This window comes from Myripristis murdjan, chromosome 21 (genome assembly GCF_902150065.1).
Source record: "Myripristis murdjan chromosome 21, fMyrMur1.1, whole genome shotgun sequence".
Classification (NCBI taxonomy): Eukaryota; Metazoa; Chordata; class Actinopteri; order Holocentriformes; family Holocentridae; genus Myripristis; species Myripristis murdjan.
Genome location: NC_044000.1, coordinates 11,453,918 through 11,468,724, shown reverse-complemented (window position 1 = coordinate 11,468,724; position 14,807 = coordinate 11,453,918). Strand labels below are relative to the sequence as shown.

General features: G+C 39.2%; 1 protein-coding gene across 1 annotated transcript; it reads left to right on the top strand.

Annotated features, from left to right (window-relative positions):
- Positions 1 to 717: 717 nt before the first annotated feature.
- On the top strand, positions 718 to 13,387 carry LOC115380188 (lactase-phlorizin hydrolase-like). The gene is made up of 17 exons (XM_030081277.1): positions 718 to 1,339; positions 2,148 to 2,218; positions 3,665 to 3,742; positions 3,934 to 4,027; positions 4,869 to 4,953; positions 5,053 to 5,725; positions 5,831 to 6,479; positions 6,575 to 8,125; positions 8,270 to 8,538; positions 9,068 to 9,358; positions 9,482 to 9,680; positions 10,035 to 10,237; positions 10,428 to 10,534; positions 11,433 to 11,564; positions 12,162 to 12,385; positions 12,707 to 12,943; positions 13,167 to 13,387. Exons 1-17 carry the CDS (start codon positions 718 to 720, stop codon positions 13,385 to 13,387), a joined length of 5,706 nt encoding a protein of 1,901 aa, XP_029937137.1.
- The last annotated feature ends 1,420 nt before the right edge of the window (positions 13,388 to 14,807 follow it).

Here is a 14,807-nt window from a genome sequence, read left to right as displayed (position 1 = left end):
CAAAACACCCTTTTTCCAGCTTATCCAAACTGAGACAAGATGTTCGATAACATTTTCACATCAACCAAACCACTTGACATAGAGAAACGGAAATGGTATCGAACATCTTGTCTCAGTCTGGATGAGCCAGAAATTTTGCCCAAAACACTGGAGTATTCCTTTAAATTCAGAGGGGTGATGCAGCTGGTATGTTAGATGGCATGCCCACTTTGCTGTTTACAAATTCCTTTACTCAGCACCTGACACTGAGACACCTCCAAAACTACAAAGACACAAAGTGTCAAAAAAACAACAATAGGTTTCCAATGTATAAAACTATCATCCACTGATATCTAATTATTTGCTCATATCTGTCTTATTTTGAAATTTAGAAGATCATTTTTACACAACCCCCGTGACCTTTGTGAGGATAAGCGGTTTGGACAATGGATGGATTTTTACACAAGTGAGTATGTGCTGTAACTAACACATTAGATGAAACTGCCTACAGCATGTGAATGAAAAAGGATGCAATTATCAGTTGACATGTGAGAGTTCAGAGTCTTTTGGACTGTAATCATCAACACAACTGCAATAAAATACACACCACTTAGATGTGATATCCATCATGATTACATAACTATGCAATGGTTCCAAGAAAAATATTATTGCACTTTAAGGCACTTTAAAGCGCTTGGCTATCGGTGGGCAATATCAGTTCATTCCATCAACACCACTATGAAGGACCTGCTGTGGGTTCTTTCTCTGAGCCTTTTGTGTCTGCATGGTTGCAGGAGTGATAAGGCGAATGGACAAGAGGACTTCATGCTTCTTGCAGGCCCTTTGATGAGGCAGTTGACCAAAGATTCGGACAGTGGGGTCAATGACGCCTTTGACTGTACTCAACCCTTACCTTCAGGCTCTAGAAGTTACTTTGAATATGTGCGGAGCAGGGGGGCAAACCACTTCAAAGTGCCTCTGTCATGGGCTCATCTCCTTCCTACAGGCCAGTCCAGCCAGCCACAACAAGCTGTATTATCCTGCTATCGTATCCTGCTGAAACAGCTAATAGACGTGGGCCTTCAGCCTCTGGTTGTCCTTCATGGATCAGCAGTACCAGAAGTCTTACAAACCATGTATGGAGGCTGGGAAAGTCCTGCACTGTTACAGATGTTTGAGCAGTATGCAGAGTTTGCTTTCCGAGAGTTTGGAGACTTGGCAAACTCTTGGATGACACTGAGCCACCTGGATGATATCTGGCATGAGCAGCAGCATGCAGGCTCTCCCAGTCCACTCCAGAGTATCCTCCAGCTCAACAGGAATATTTACCAGCTTTATCATCACCTGTTTCCTGATAAAGGTAAGTCCTCAGGACTGAGTATAGAGGAGAGAATTAAATTAGAGAGAATTAAAGATTTTTACTCTTAGACTGACTGAGCTCCCTAATTCAATAATTGGCTGTACATTAACCATTAATCTATATTAAAGCTATACTTTTTGTATTTGTACTAAGAATCAGTGCCCATAAATAAAATCTATGCAAAGATCATATACTTACTCATTTTAAAATAATTTCTTAAATCAAGCAAGCCAAGACAAGTCAAGTCAATTTTATTTAGTCCAGTATCACAAATTACAAATTGGTCTCAGCGGGCTTACATCCTTAGACCTTAGATCCTCACATTGCGTAAGGAATGTTTCCCTTAAAAAACCCACTAAATCCTAAAATGATTTATATCTGGCAAGACTGAAAAGAGCTTGGCTTACAGTACTTATTTTCTAACTATTATTTATGATATTCTTTATTTTCAAATTCATTCAATTTAGTATGTTGCTGCTTTGTCTTATGAAATAATTTGCTATTATGACCTTTATCACCAATAGACTATCTGTTCTTGTATGTGAAACCCTTGATCTTATCCTTTATGACACAGATGATAAGTGTATATTACTATGCTTATCTGACCAGTTCTATCCAGCTTGGCACAGTAATAAGATTCTCTCTCACCGTGGGGTGCACCTCATTATGTACTAATATCAGGAGGCAAATAGTATCTGCTAAATATGCCTGATCTGGTGGAAATGAGATATGTGCACACAAAAACACACGCACACTCCTACAAGTTCATTGTGATAAGAGTGCTTTTTTTGCTTTCTCCTTTGCTCAGGGACACGTCTGTCAGTTGGGCTGAGAGCTGGTGACGTTGCTTTCCTTTCCCAGATCAAAGTTTCAACTACAGTAAGCCATACATTACCCTTGATTCTTGAATCTTTGATATGACGTACAACATAGGGTGGATATTAAAAGTCTTCATACGCTTTGAAATTTTTATTACCTTGAGTTCTCAAACATAAGGTCATGTAATTAGATTAGACATAATTTTCACTCTCCTTTGGAAATGGTAAGCAGCAAAATCAGTGTAAAAATAAATGAATACTCATTTGCAATGATATATTGCAAAAGTAAAACAAAACCCCCATTGTATTCAAGTTCACTAAAACTGCAAAGGGAACTCATACACAAAGTACACTTTAGGACAGCCTACAGATAATCTATTGGTTTGACGTCCTGGTTCTGGCTGGTCTATTCAAGGATACTGCTCCTTTTATTACCCTTATTCTTTGGCTGAGTTGGCTATTTTCTTTGGATCGTTGTCATGTTGAAAGATAAAACTCTGCAGCTTATTTATTTATTCATTTATTAGCAGCGCACAGCAGATTGTTATCTCTTGGAGGGCTGGGCAAATCCAGGTAATGCTGTGGTACTGACTTTTTTCCCCTCGACTTCTTGATTCAGGTCTACATTGTGTTCCAAGGTGTGTTTAAGATCTTTCAGGATGTTTTTATATCCCTTACCTAATGTGAATCTTCCAATAAGAAGTGCTCAAAGATCATGTGAAAAATTCAGTGAAATCCAGTGAATCCAGCCCTTAATTATCAGTAGTGCCTCGCATGACGGCTTAGTGGCTTTTACCAAGGGCTCTTGTCATTTCCATATGGAGATGCCTATTGGTTTGAAGGTGGCTAGGATAGGTTTGAGGTGTTTACCTATGTGTGCTAGTCCTGTGATAGACTGGCTAGCTGCCTGGGCAATTCCCCTGCCTTCTGCTTAATGCTTGCTGGAATAGGCTGCAGCCCTAGGTGACTCCTAAATGGCAACAAGTATAGGTAATGAAAAAAAAATATTTATAACAATTGTGCACAATTACATGAGCAAGAGGTTTTCTATATTTAGTACAGTCAGAAATGAGTAGATCTTCAAGTATGTGTCCCCAAGTCAATAAAACCCAGAAATTGCAAAAGGGCATGTCTTTTGACATCCAAGTAACTTGGTTTTTAACTGTTTTCCTTCATCCCTCATGGCCTTGCATGTGCCTAAAGCTAGTATTCCTTTACGATATAAAAAACTTTAAGTATATTACATTTTGATTCATCACCAAAACTGGGAAAACCAACCCATCTAAGCCAGGGATTTCATCTTGTAGTCAGCGTTAAAATCTGATTTTTTTTTAAATAGTAGAAAACATACACCATAGGTTGAAAATTTGGCTTGAGAATTTCACTTAAATTTCACAGATTTCTCAGCTGAACCATATGTTAAACTGAACTGTTTTTTGTGATTAATGTATTGCCTAATATACTATATGTGATAATAAACCGAGCCATGTCTCCTTTCTTGGAACAGATGGATTTCTTGTCAGTGGAAATTGAGTATAACTGTGCCTCTAAATCAAACTTTGCAGAGGAGCTGAAAACCTTACAGGTGCAATAATAATTTTCTTTGTCTTTTACATTACAAATATTATGCTGCTAATATTACACTATATGTATACATTTATTAGTATATGCAACACTACAGTGATGATCATATCAGTTGGCTGTAGTTGACTCCTATGTGTTATGTTACATTACGTTACATTACGTTATGCTATATTATGTTATGTTATCTTTTAGACATCCAGTGGAGGGGTTCCTATCCTGATATACAAGATGAATATACAGAGTTGTTCCTCCGATCAGTTCCAGCCTCTTGGGAATGTCTTGCAAGGTCACTTTCTTTACAGATGATTGGATATCACACGTTGTAGCTTGTGGCTGGTTGGTGGTGTTTTCCTCATTGAACTTACATTTGTGTACACCTGTGATTTTTCTACCTCTGAGTCTGCCATCCTATCAAAATTAATTTCATTTGTTATGTTGTCATAACGAATTTCATCATTACTGTAGTCAAAAATGAAGCCAGTTAAATTAGGCTGAAATTAGTGGAATAACCCTTTTCAGTGTTGAAGACAATTCATGCACAATCTGCAATTAAGAAAAAAAAAAAAAAAAAAACATTTAACAGTGCTGTAAAGTGACAGATAGACCATGATTTTGCTGACTGAAGGCACTGATGGTGGAATTAATAACCCAAACTGTGATTTGACTCATTCTCCCAACAATTATGGCCCATTAGAAAATACTTTTACAGCCCAGTAATCATAAAAAAGACTGTGTCTTGGGACTGTTATCATACTGCAATGAGTCGGGTGAATTTTTTTGGTATCTTCTTCATAAAGATTGCAAGGAAAATCACGCGTATGGCAGAGCACAGCTGCAGGACCTGCTTCTCCACTAACTTTTATGGAACACACACAAATCAAAGTCTGAAGCAGTGTGATCAGTGATCAGTACTTTGAATTATCTGTCCTTTGCAAAAAAAATCATGATATAGAAAATTCAAAGGTAGCAATGTATTTTTGCATTATTTAATTCATTCATTTATTAATTTGTTTATTCATTAGTTCATTCATATCCAGAATGTAACTGCAAGTATGTATGTCTGAGGTTAAAGGGAAGTTTGATATACTAGACTGTGTTAATCTGATAACTCTGTTTGCTTACTTCAGTTCTGAACAACAATGACCTGGATATTGTGGGATGTGACATGGTTAATATGTTTGGTAAGATAGGCATGGCTGACTTTCCAAAAAGGTAAAATACATTGTTTGTGGACATGTCACAGTCTAAAATGAATACAATTGTTTCACATGAATTTACATGGTTTAACATCCTCTGTTTCACTTCTCACAGTATCCCATACTACACTGGAAAGACAGGCTTTAGAAACAGTTACCAGAGTGTGTGGGATAAGTTTGGGACCCAGACAACAGCAGAGCGAGATCAGTTTCTCAATGAATCATTCCCGTCTGGCTTCCAGTGGGCCACATCCAGTGAGTCCTTCAAAGTAGAAGGTGGCTGGTCAGAAGATGGGAAGGGAGAGACCATTTGGGACCGTTTTGGCCATAAAGGCCAAGTCCCTGGGAATCAGACAGCTGATCTAGCTTGTGACAGCTATCACAAGGTGGATTATGATGTCTACCTCCTTCGAGGTCTCCATGTCAACACCTACCAGTTTTCCATCTCCTGGGCCCGAATTTTTCCCTTTGGCCACCAGGGGAGCCATTCTGAGAAAGGGGCTCTTTACTATGACCGGCTAATCAATGCTCTTTTAGAGTCTGGCATACAACCAGTTATCACATTGTATCACTGGGATCTGCCTCAAGCACTCCAGGACTATGGTGGATGGACCAACGCGACCATTGTTGCAGCCTTCAAGGACTATGCAGACTTCTGCTTCTCCAGGTTTGGAGACAGGGTCAAGAGCTGGAACACTTTCAGTAGCCCCTGGGTGGTGAGCCATGCTGGGTATGGAACTGGTGAGCATCCCCCTGGGATGAAGGACTATGTGGTTGCCTCCTATCAGGTAAGACAGTTGCTGTGGTCTCCCTAATGAGACATGCTGCAATCTTCATTTAAGCTCTCATTCCTTTTAGAATGCCTGTCACAGCATTTGTTTTGCCCCTGTTAGGCCACACACAATATACTGAAGTCCCATGCTGAGGCCTGGCATGTCTACAATGATAAACACAGGAAGAAGCAGGGAGGAAAAGTTGGCATTGCCCTGAACTCAGACTGGGCTGAACCCATGGTTGCCTCCAAACCTGCAGATGTCACAGCCGCAGATCGCTACCTGCAGTTTATGTTGGGCTGGTTTGCTCATCCCATATTTGTAGATGGGGATTACCCTGCATTGCTTAAGACTCAGATTGAGCAGAAAAGAAATAGGTGTCCCTTCTCTGAGCCTGCTAGACTTCCATCCTTCACTGCTGAAGAGAAACAGCGGATTCGTGGCACAGCTGACTTTTTAGGATTGAACCACTATACCTCCCGTTTGGTCAAAAACAGTTTTGGTGGCTGCATCCCTGGGCCTCAAGGGGTGGGTGACTTCCAGGCTCATGTTGACCCTTCATGGTCCTCCACAGCCTCAGATTGGATCTATTCTGCGCCTTGGGGCCTTCGAAGACTTCTCAACTACATCTCTGCAGAGTATCTGAATGTTACTAAAGTTCCCATTCACATAACTGGAAATGGAATGCCCATAAAATACATAGGGAACACCCTAAATGACAAGAGTCGAATCCAATACATGAGGAGTTACATCAACGAAGCATTGAAAGGTTAGTGTCTAACATTAGGGTGATCACAAACCACAGAGCAATTCATACAGAGCATAAAAATCTGAAATGTAATGTTTTTCTATTTCTATTTACAGCAATACACTTGGACGGAGTTGATGTGCAGCGATTTACAGTGCAGTCACTTATGGATGGCTTTGAGGGAAATCATGGTTACACTCAAAGGTTTGGCCTACACCATGTCAACTTTGCAGATGCTGACAGACCAAGAACACCAAAGCAATCTGTGTATTTCTACTCTGAGGTTATCAAGCGTAATGGATTTAGTTCAAAAAATGTTGCTGTCTTTAAAGGGGTAGAGTTGCAACTGACCAGGTATTCACCTGCTTTACCACCCTCTGAAGTTCCATCTAAATCCATGGTTGTCTGGGAGAAATTCTCAAACCAATCCATGTTTGAGAAGAAACTGTACCATTATGGTACCTTCCCTGGCAGTTTCCTTTGGGGAGTGTCATCTTCAGCTTATCAAATTGAGGGTGGCTGGAATATTGATGGAAAAGGACCCAGTATCTGGGATAAATTCACCCAGAAACCTGGCAATATTCCTGGTAGTGCTAATGGAAATGTAGCCTGTGACAGCTACAATAGACTGGAGGAAGACCTGTACATGCTTCGAGCTCTGAGGGTGAAGTCCTACAGATTCTCTCTATCCTGGTCCAGGATCTTCCCTGATGGTCTGAGAACTTCCTTGAACCAAAAAGGTGTTGACTACTACAATAGGCTCATTGATAATCTCCTTGCATATAACATCACACCCATGGTGACGCTCTACCATTGGGACCTTCCTCAAGCTTTGCAAAACATCAATGGCTGGGACAACATTACAATTATTGACATCTTCAATGACTTTTGTGACTTTTGCTTCGCCACCTTTGGGAATAGAGTCAAGTTTTGGATGACCTTCAACCAGCCTCACACAATTGCATGGTCAGGATACGGACTTGGGCAGATCCCACCAAATGTTAAGATGCCAGGGGATGCACCATACAGAGTTGCTCACAACCTCTTAAAAGCACATGCCAAAGCTTATCATACATATGATGAGAAATACCGCAAATCCCAAGGTGGTCTGGTATCCATTGCCCTCAATGCTGATTGGATTGAACCCACAGATGTCAATGTTCCTCGTGAAGTGGTGGCAGCAGACCGTGCCCTGCAGTTCCAAATTGGTTGGTTCGCACATCCTATTTTCAAAAACGGAGACTATCCAGATGCAATGAAGTGGCAAGTTGGAAACAAAAGTGAACTCCAAGGTCTTTCAGAGTCAAGACTTCCTGCTTTCACAGAAGAGGAAAAGGCCTTCATCAGGGGGACTGCTGATGTCTTCTGCATAAATCATTACACTACAAAGATAGTAAGCCATATCACAGCACGGCTTAGCCCTCAGTCCTATGAACATGACCAGGACCTATCAGAGGCAGAGGAGGTAGATTCACCAACCACTGCCATCAGTAAACAGAGAGCAGTGGCATGGGGCTTGAGAAGGCTTCTCAACTGGATCAAGGAGGAATATGGTGATCCAGAGATTTACATTACAGAGAATGGAGTTTCTACAGACAAAGAAACCACTTTTGATGACACTGCAAGAGTATTCTACTACAAGACATATATTGATGAGGTTCTGAAAGGTCAGCTCAAATACATTGTAAATTTATCAGATAATTCATAATAATGATCACAATGACAGTGTTTTCTTTAAAAATTCATCTAAGTTTTAATTTTGACTCTCAGAATTTCTATATTTAACATTAACTTATTTTTTGCTTTTATAGCTTATGACCTGGATGGTGTAAAGGTGCAAGGATATATAGCAACATCTCTCATGGACTCTTTTGAGTGGCTCAATGGGTACACAGTAGGATTTGGGTTTCATCGTGTGGATTTTACTAACCCAAACCGACCAAGAACACCCAAATACTCAGCTCACTACTACTACCAAGTCATAAAAGACAATGGCTTTCCTCTGCCAGATGATGAGAGGGTACTGTATGGACATTTTCGCAAGAACTTTATCTGGAGCACAGCAACAGCATCATACCAGGTAACTGCTAAGTGAGATAAGCTGTCAGATGCGTAGTCTTTTGATGGCATCTTTATCAGGTTTACAACATGCATATACCGTGTTTTGGGACTGAATCTATCTCATATATCTGTCATATGTCCCTTTTTGTTGGCATCTGCCTTGTGATCTTTCTCAATACACATTTTGCTTAAACTATACACTCCACTACATACTTAGACAGTAAGGCGGCATAGGGAACAGGAAGAACCGAAATCAATCCCCCTTGTCTGCAAGCATCCACTTACCGTAGGTGCCACTGAAAAGGACTGTAAACCCAGTGGGATCCTGTTCATATTGGTTGTAATGCACTGTGATCTCCCAAAGGAGCGGTAAAAGCAACAAGAGAATTTTCCTTCAGTACCAGTTACCACATTATAACAAATGTCTAAAATGCATTAAAAGAATCCCCTTTTTGGTAATCCTTGAATAGTGACTTGCATTCCCTCCCCTGATATTTCAACTTCTCAGCACTGTATTCTCCGCATAATATACTGTATTCTGCTTTCAGATTGAAGGAGGCTGGAGGGCAGATGGAAAGGGTCTCAGTATTTGGGACAAGTTTGCTCACACTCCCCTCCGAGTGTTCAACGACGACAATGGAGACATAGCCTGTGACAGTTACAACAAGGTCGAAGAAGATGTTGCTATGTTGAAGCAACTTAAAGTGACTCACTATCGTTTCTCCATATCATGGCCTAGAGTGCTTCCCGATGGCACTAACAAACATATCAATGAGGCGGGACTCAGCTACTATCACAGACTGGTGGATGCACTGCTTGCTGCAAACATTCAACCTCATGTATGTGTGGCTACTGTCAGCATGGCAAAAATGATAATATGCAATATATTACACAGTGGAAAGGTCAGTCTACAAGCATAACACCTTAATGACTTCTAATGACTTGTTTGCTTTTGCTGTCAGATTACTCTTTACCACTGGGACCTTCCACAAGCTCTCCAGGATGTCGGGGGTTGGGAGAACGATACTATCATTGACAGATTCAGGGATTATGCTGATCTCATCTTTAGCCGTTTTGGCCACAAAGTGAAATTCTGGATCACCATTAATGAGCCCTACAATATAGCCAATGTGGGCCATGGCTATGGAGCAGCTGCACCAGGTAAAATATTGTAAAGTTTAATTTCAGCAAAACAGGAGCGCTTTAATGTTATATAATATAACATTATATCATATATATATATATATATATATATATATATATATATATATATATATATATATGTATATAAAATGTTGTTTCTTGAAAAAAAATTGCTTATTTGCAAAACAAATTGTAGCTTTACTGCTAGGGTAAGGATTCTGACTGTATATTTCACATAATTAAAAGCTCCTTAAGCTGGACTTTCATGAAGAGTAAAAACGAAAATATTTAGTTAATTAAATCAGCAATAGGATAGAAACATGTATCTTATAATTATGAGTGGCCATTGACCTACTCCTCATGTTTGTCTAGGGATCAGTTTTAGACCAGGCACTCTTCCATACATTGTGGGTCACAACCTGATCAAGGCCCATGCTGAAGCCTGGCATCTCTATAATGGCAAGTACAGAGCAGAACAGAAAGGATTAATCTCCATCACTATCAACTCTGACTGGTCTGAGCCAAGAAATCCATATAAGCAGGAGGACATTGATGCTGCAAGACGCGTGGTGCAGGTATTGTCAGACACACAACAAGAGATACCACCAATGTGTTACTGGTTTAATGATAGTTATAGTTCAGTTACAGTTATAGTTATAGTTCTTTGATTTGCATGCAAACTCCTTTTTTAGAAGTTTACGTTTTAAACAGACATGCAGAGCAACAGCTGTAGTTGAAGTCTCCATTGTGTCTCTCTTGGTGCAGTTCTATATTGGCTGGTTTGCCCATCCTATATACAATGGAGATTACAGCAACATGATGAAGACAATCATTCGCGAGCGAAGCTTAGCTGCTGGTTTGCCAAAATCCAGGTAAACAATATTATTATGACTGTGGGATACCATGAGACAAAAGTACTTAAAAAAAATACCTCAACAGGAAACAAAGATACTGTAGTTTAAGTAGATTTTTTTTTTTTTTTTTTTTTGGTGAGAATAATGTTTTCCCTGACTGAAGTGGCACAGGGAAGAAAACAACGGGGAAATTACATATTTAACCTATCCAAAAAAATCAAGTTCAGAAAGAAAAAGAAATTTACAGATAAATACATTTTTTTCATATTTAACAGCCAAAAAAAACTATAATATGAAAAATAGCAATAATCCACATTAATTAATCCACATTACTTATCCAGCGTGTGTTGATACACACTATAGACTCTTGAAAAGTGGAACTCTCCTCACAAATTAAAGATCATACTATGATTAAGAATGTGCACACATTGCTAAGTTTGCTATGTTTTAAAAACATTGTTAACATTGTGATAATGGCTTCTTACTTTTAACACTCATTATAGAGAGCATAGAAAAGAATGAAAGCCAAAAAAAGAAACAAAAGAAAATTCAGTCTGTGGTATTATAAGAATAATGTGTTTAATAGTAAGAGCTTACTGGGATGCACAGAAATAACGTGACATCATTATGTCATTTTGTGAGTTATAATACTCTGTGCTTATTCTTATGTCCTCAATTATGTGCCACTTGGCACTATGGGTATGCAAGTTTTCATTCCAGCCAAAAACTACAGCAGCTGACTTCAGTGACCAGCATCTTCAACAAGAGACACCAAACAGGGGAACTAATCAGTGAGATAAAGCTGATGTTGTGTTTGGCTAGAGTTAAAACCTGTGTGCTTCTGGCATGTAAGACCACTGACACACTGCATTTAAATCCATCAAAAAAATTCAAATCAGTCAATCAATCTCTCCAGGCTGCCTGAGTTCACCCCTGAGGAGATTAAGAGGATTAAAGGTACCTATGACTACTTTGGATTCAACCACTATACCACTGTCCTGGCATTCCCAGTGGACTACAAAAACCTACAGCACTACGATGCAGATAGGTAAGCAACATGACAACACAAACCATAAGAACAACAGTCTACACAGCACAGCACACATCACGTTGTCTAAAAAAAGAATAATCTCCTAGGGTTTTGATTTTATAACCCCTTTCATAGTTCTGCAGCTCTTTTGAACTTGTGCATAAGCAATATTCACATGATTGTTTATGATTGCCTACAGATTATTTTCTGATACATGCTATAATCTGAATGGAAACCTAATTTATCTGTAATAAATTCAACAGATCTCATCCTCAAATGTTTTTCAAAATATATAGTCTGGATCAGAATCATTCAGATTTTCACAGAAAGCATAAGAAATGAAAGACAAAGCTCAAAATTAATGACATGCACAATGGTGGATTAATCCACACCAGTTACATCAAATTTTCTTGGTTAAATATAATAACCATTACTTTTCTCAATCCACTGTGAATTCACCATTGCAGACAGGATGGGAATACTTGACCTGAATCTCAATCTAACTGTTAAAAATCGAATTTAATTTAGAAATACCCATTTCTCAGATTTAATCCAATCGGATTACTGAAATCCTACGTAAAAAGTTTTGAAAAGCTGGTACCTGGTGTTCCTCAGGGGTGCAGGAACAATCGCTGATCGTACCTGGCTGGACTCGGGCTCCTCCTGGCTGAAGGTGTCACCGTTTGGATTCCGGAGAATTCTTAATTTCATTAAGGAAGAGTATGGAAACCCACCTATTATCATCACAGAGAATGGGATGTCAGAGCGGGGGCCAATAGACCTGAATGACGTCCACAGGAGCCACTACTATGAAAAATACATCAACCAGGTGCTTAAAGGTATCAAACTATAGTTTTCAACTCATAATATATTTTTATAATTACCTTGATATATAAGAGGGAGAACATTTACCTGAAAGCCATAACAAAAATGTCACTATACATGAAAATCCAGTTTATCATCAGATTGTAAAGCTGTCTTTGTGAAGGGCAACCATTATGATCATTTATGGTGATTTTCCTGCTTCAGAGCATATTTTGCACTTGTACCTTCACATTAAAACTAAAAAAAAAAGTTTTCGATACAGTCGATGTAATTTCAGCTGGTATCTTCTGAATTCGGTTTTCCATGTGTTAAGGATGTGAATTCTCATGTTGCAGCTTACTTATTGGATGGTGTCGATATTCGTGGATACACGGCTTGGTCACTGATGGACAATCTGGAGTGGGCCACTGGGTTTTCAGAGAGATTTGGCCTTTTCTATGTAAATCGCTCAGACCCTAAACTTCCCCGCTTGGCCAAGAACTCTGTTGCGTCCTACTCCACCATCATCAAATGCAATGGATTCCCAGACCCTGCCTCAGGACCGCATGAGTGTTTGAACCCTGAGCCTGAAGGTAAAGTGATGCAGAGCTACAGGCAATTTAATTACACAAAAAAAAAAAAAAAAAAAAAAAAAAAAATTACAAAAGATTCAGCACTTCTCAAGTTGCTTGAAAATTACTCCAGTGTAAACTAGTGGATTTGTTTTATGCCTTCTTGGGCTTAAAAAAAAAACAGTAAAGTGAAGTTAGCCAGTCTGTTCACAGGCAGATGATTTCTTCTGTGCCTTTGTTGCAGGAACGAGCGCACCAACCATCTCGCCCTCCTCTGATGAAGTGAGCTTCCTTGGCATGAATCTGTCTCCCAGCCAAGCCGAGAGGGGCCTTTACAGCACATTCTTTCTGCTCATTCTTACAATCTTGGGGGTTATTTGTGCATCCTTCTGTTTCTTTAAGGCAAAACAGAATTACAGGGACATATCCCCTATAGAAGCTATATATATGGAGAAGAAATTCTAAGTGTAAGAGCTGTAGAGTTTCACTGAAAGTCCAACATAAACATAAACATAAACTAAATTATGAAGTCTTCAAGGGGATGCTTGAGTAGTTGTATTAAATATGTGTTACTGCTATACTACTTGCTATCTATATGTTTCTGATCAAATGGCCTGACACTTTGACCATGATGGGCTATGTTTTATTTTGCTTAGTTATTGTATTCAAAGTAGCAACGTGCAGTTAGAGAGGAAGAACCTGCTTCAAGCACAAATTCAAAACAATAACTGACTCAAGATCTGCCTTTGTGTTATATTAATTATGTTAGAGCACTTGAAATCTCTCTTTTGAGCATCTTTAATCATTCAAAACTGAAAAAAATCTACCTATCTATCTATCTATCTATCTATGTAGAGAGAGAGAGAGAGAGAGAGAGATGTATTTTTTCCACCAAAGATTTTCACTCAGGAGTGATGGGAGTATTTGCCGAGGACTGTGGGAATAATTGCAGAGATCTATTCCAGATGCTCTCTGATTTTGCAGGGTTCTGAATTTGTCATTAATGTAAGTGATAAATATTTAAGCTGATTACTATCCTTTAAAAAGTACTAAACTTTGTTTGCTCTTCAGCCAATTTTGTATATAATTTGTAAACATATTTGTCTTTTTTTTTTTTTTTTTTTTTTTTTCAAATCAAAGCAAGCAAATATCTCAAATAAATAAATAAAAGTAAAAATCATACACAGGTCCTTTTGGTATTTACACAGGAATGAAACAATGCAGCACAATCATGTTTATTTCTAGGTGCACAGTTGGTTCTGAATGGAAAAAGAGTCTGTGATGGATGTAGCAATGGCTGCATATGACACTACACATTACTATTCAAAATTCTGAAATCACTGAGAAATGTTTATGCTTTTGAAAGAAAGTACTACTTTCATTCATCACATTGGCTTTAAATTGATCACAAAACACAAGAAAAACACTGGTAACATTGCCCCAGTGTCCAAAAAATACACTGTCACCTCATGCTTCATCAATCTGTCTTTCAGTGGATTCAGTGCCACACACTGGCATTTCTGAGATCGGGTTTTGGTTTAAAAATGGCAGAGAACAGCTTTCTCTAGAAACTTGTCAGTTTTTGTCTGACAGAGGTGTTATTGCCAAGAAAGTGAAGATTTCATACAAAGGTGTGCACTACTGTCTTTTAAGAAGAGAGCAAACTGTCTAACCTGGGCAGAGGAGTGGAAGAGAAGTGGAAGGCCCAGCTGCACAGAAAGACACGTACATCAGAGTCTACAGTTTGAGAGACAGATGCCTCACAAGTCCTCAGGCTCCACTGGCAGCTTCACATAACATTGCTCCTGACTCAGGTGCCAAGACAGTGGCCCCCACTCACCTGTATGACAAGCTTCCCTTGTGATCCACACACAAAACTTTCATG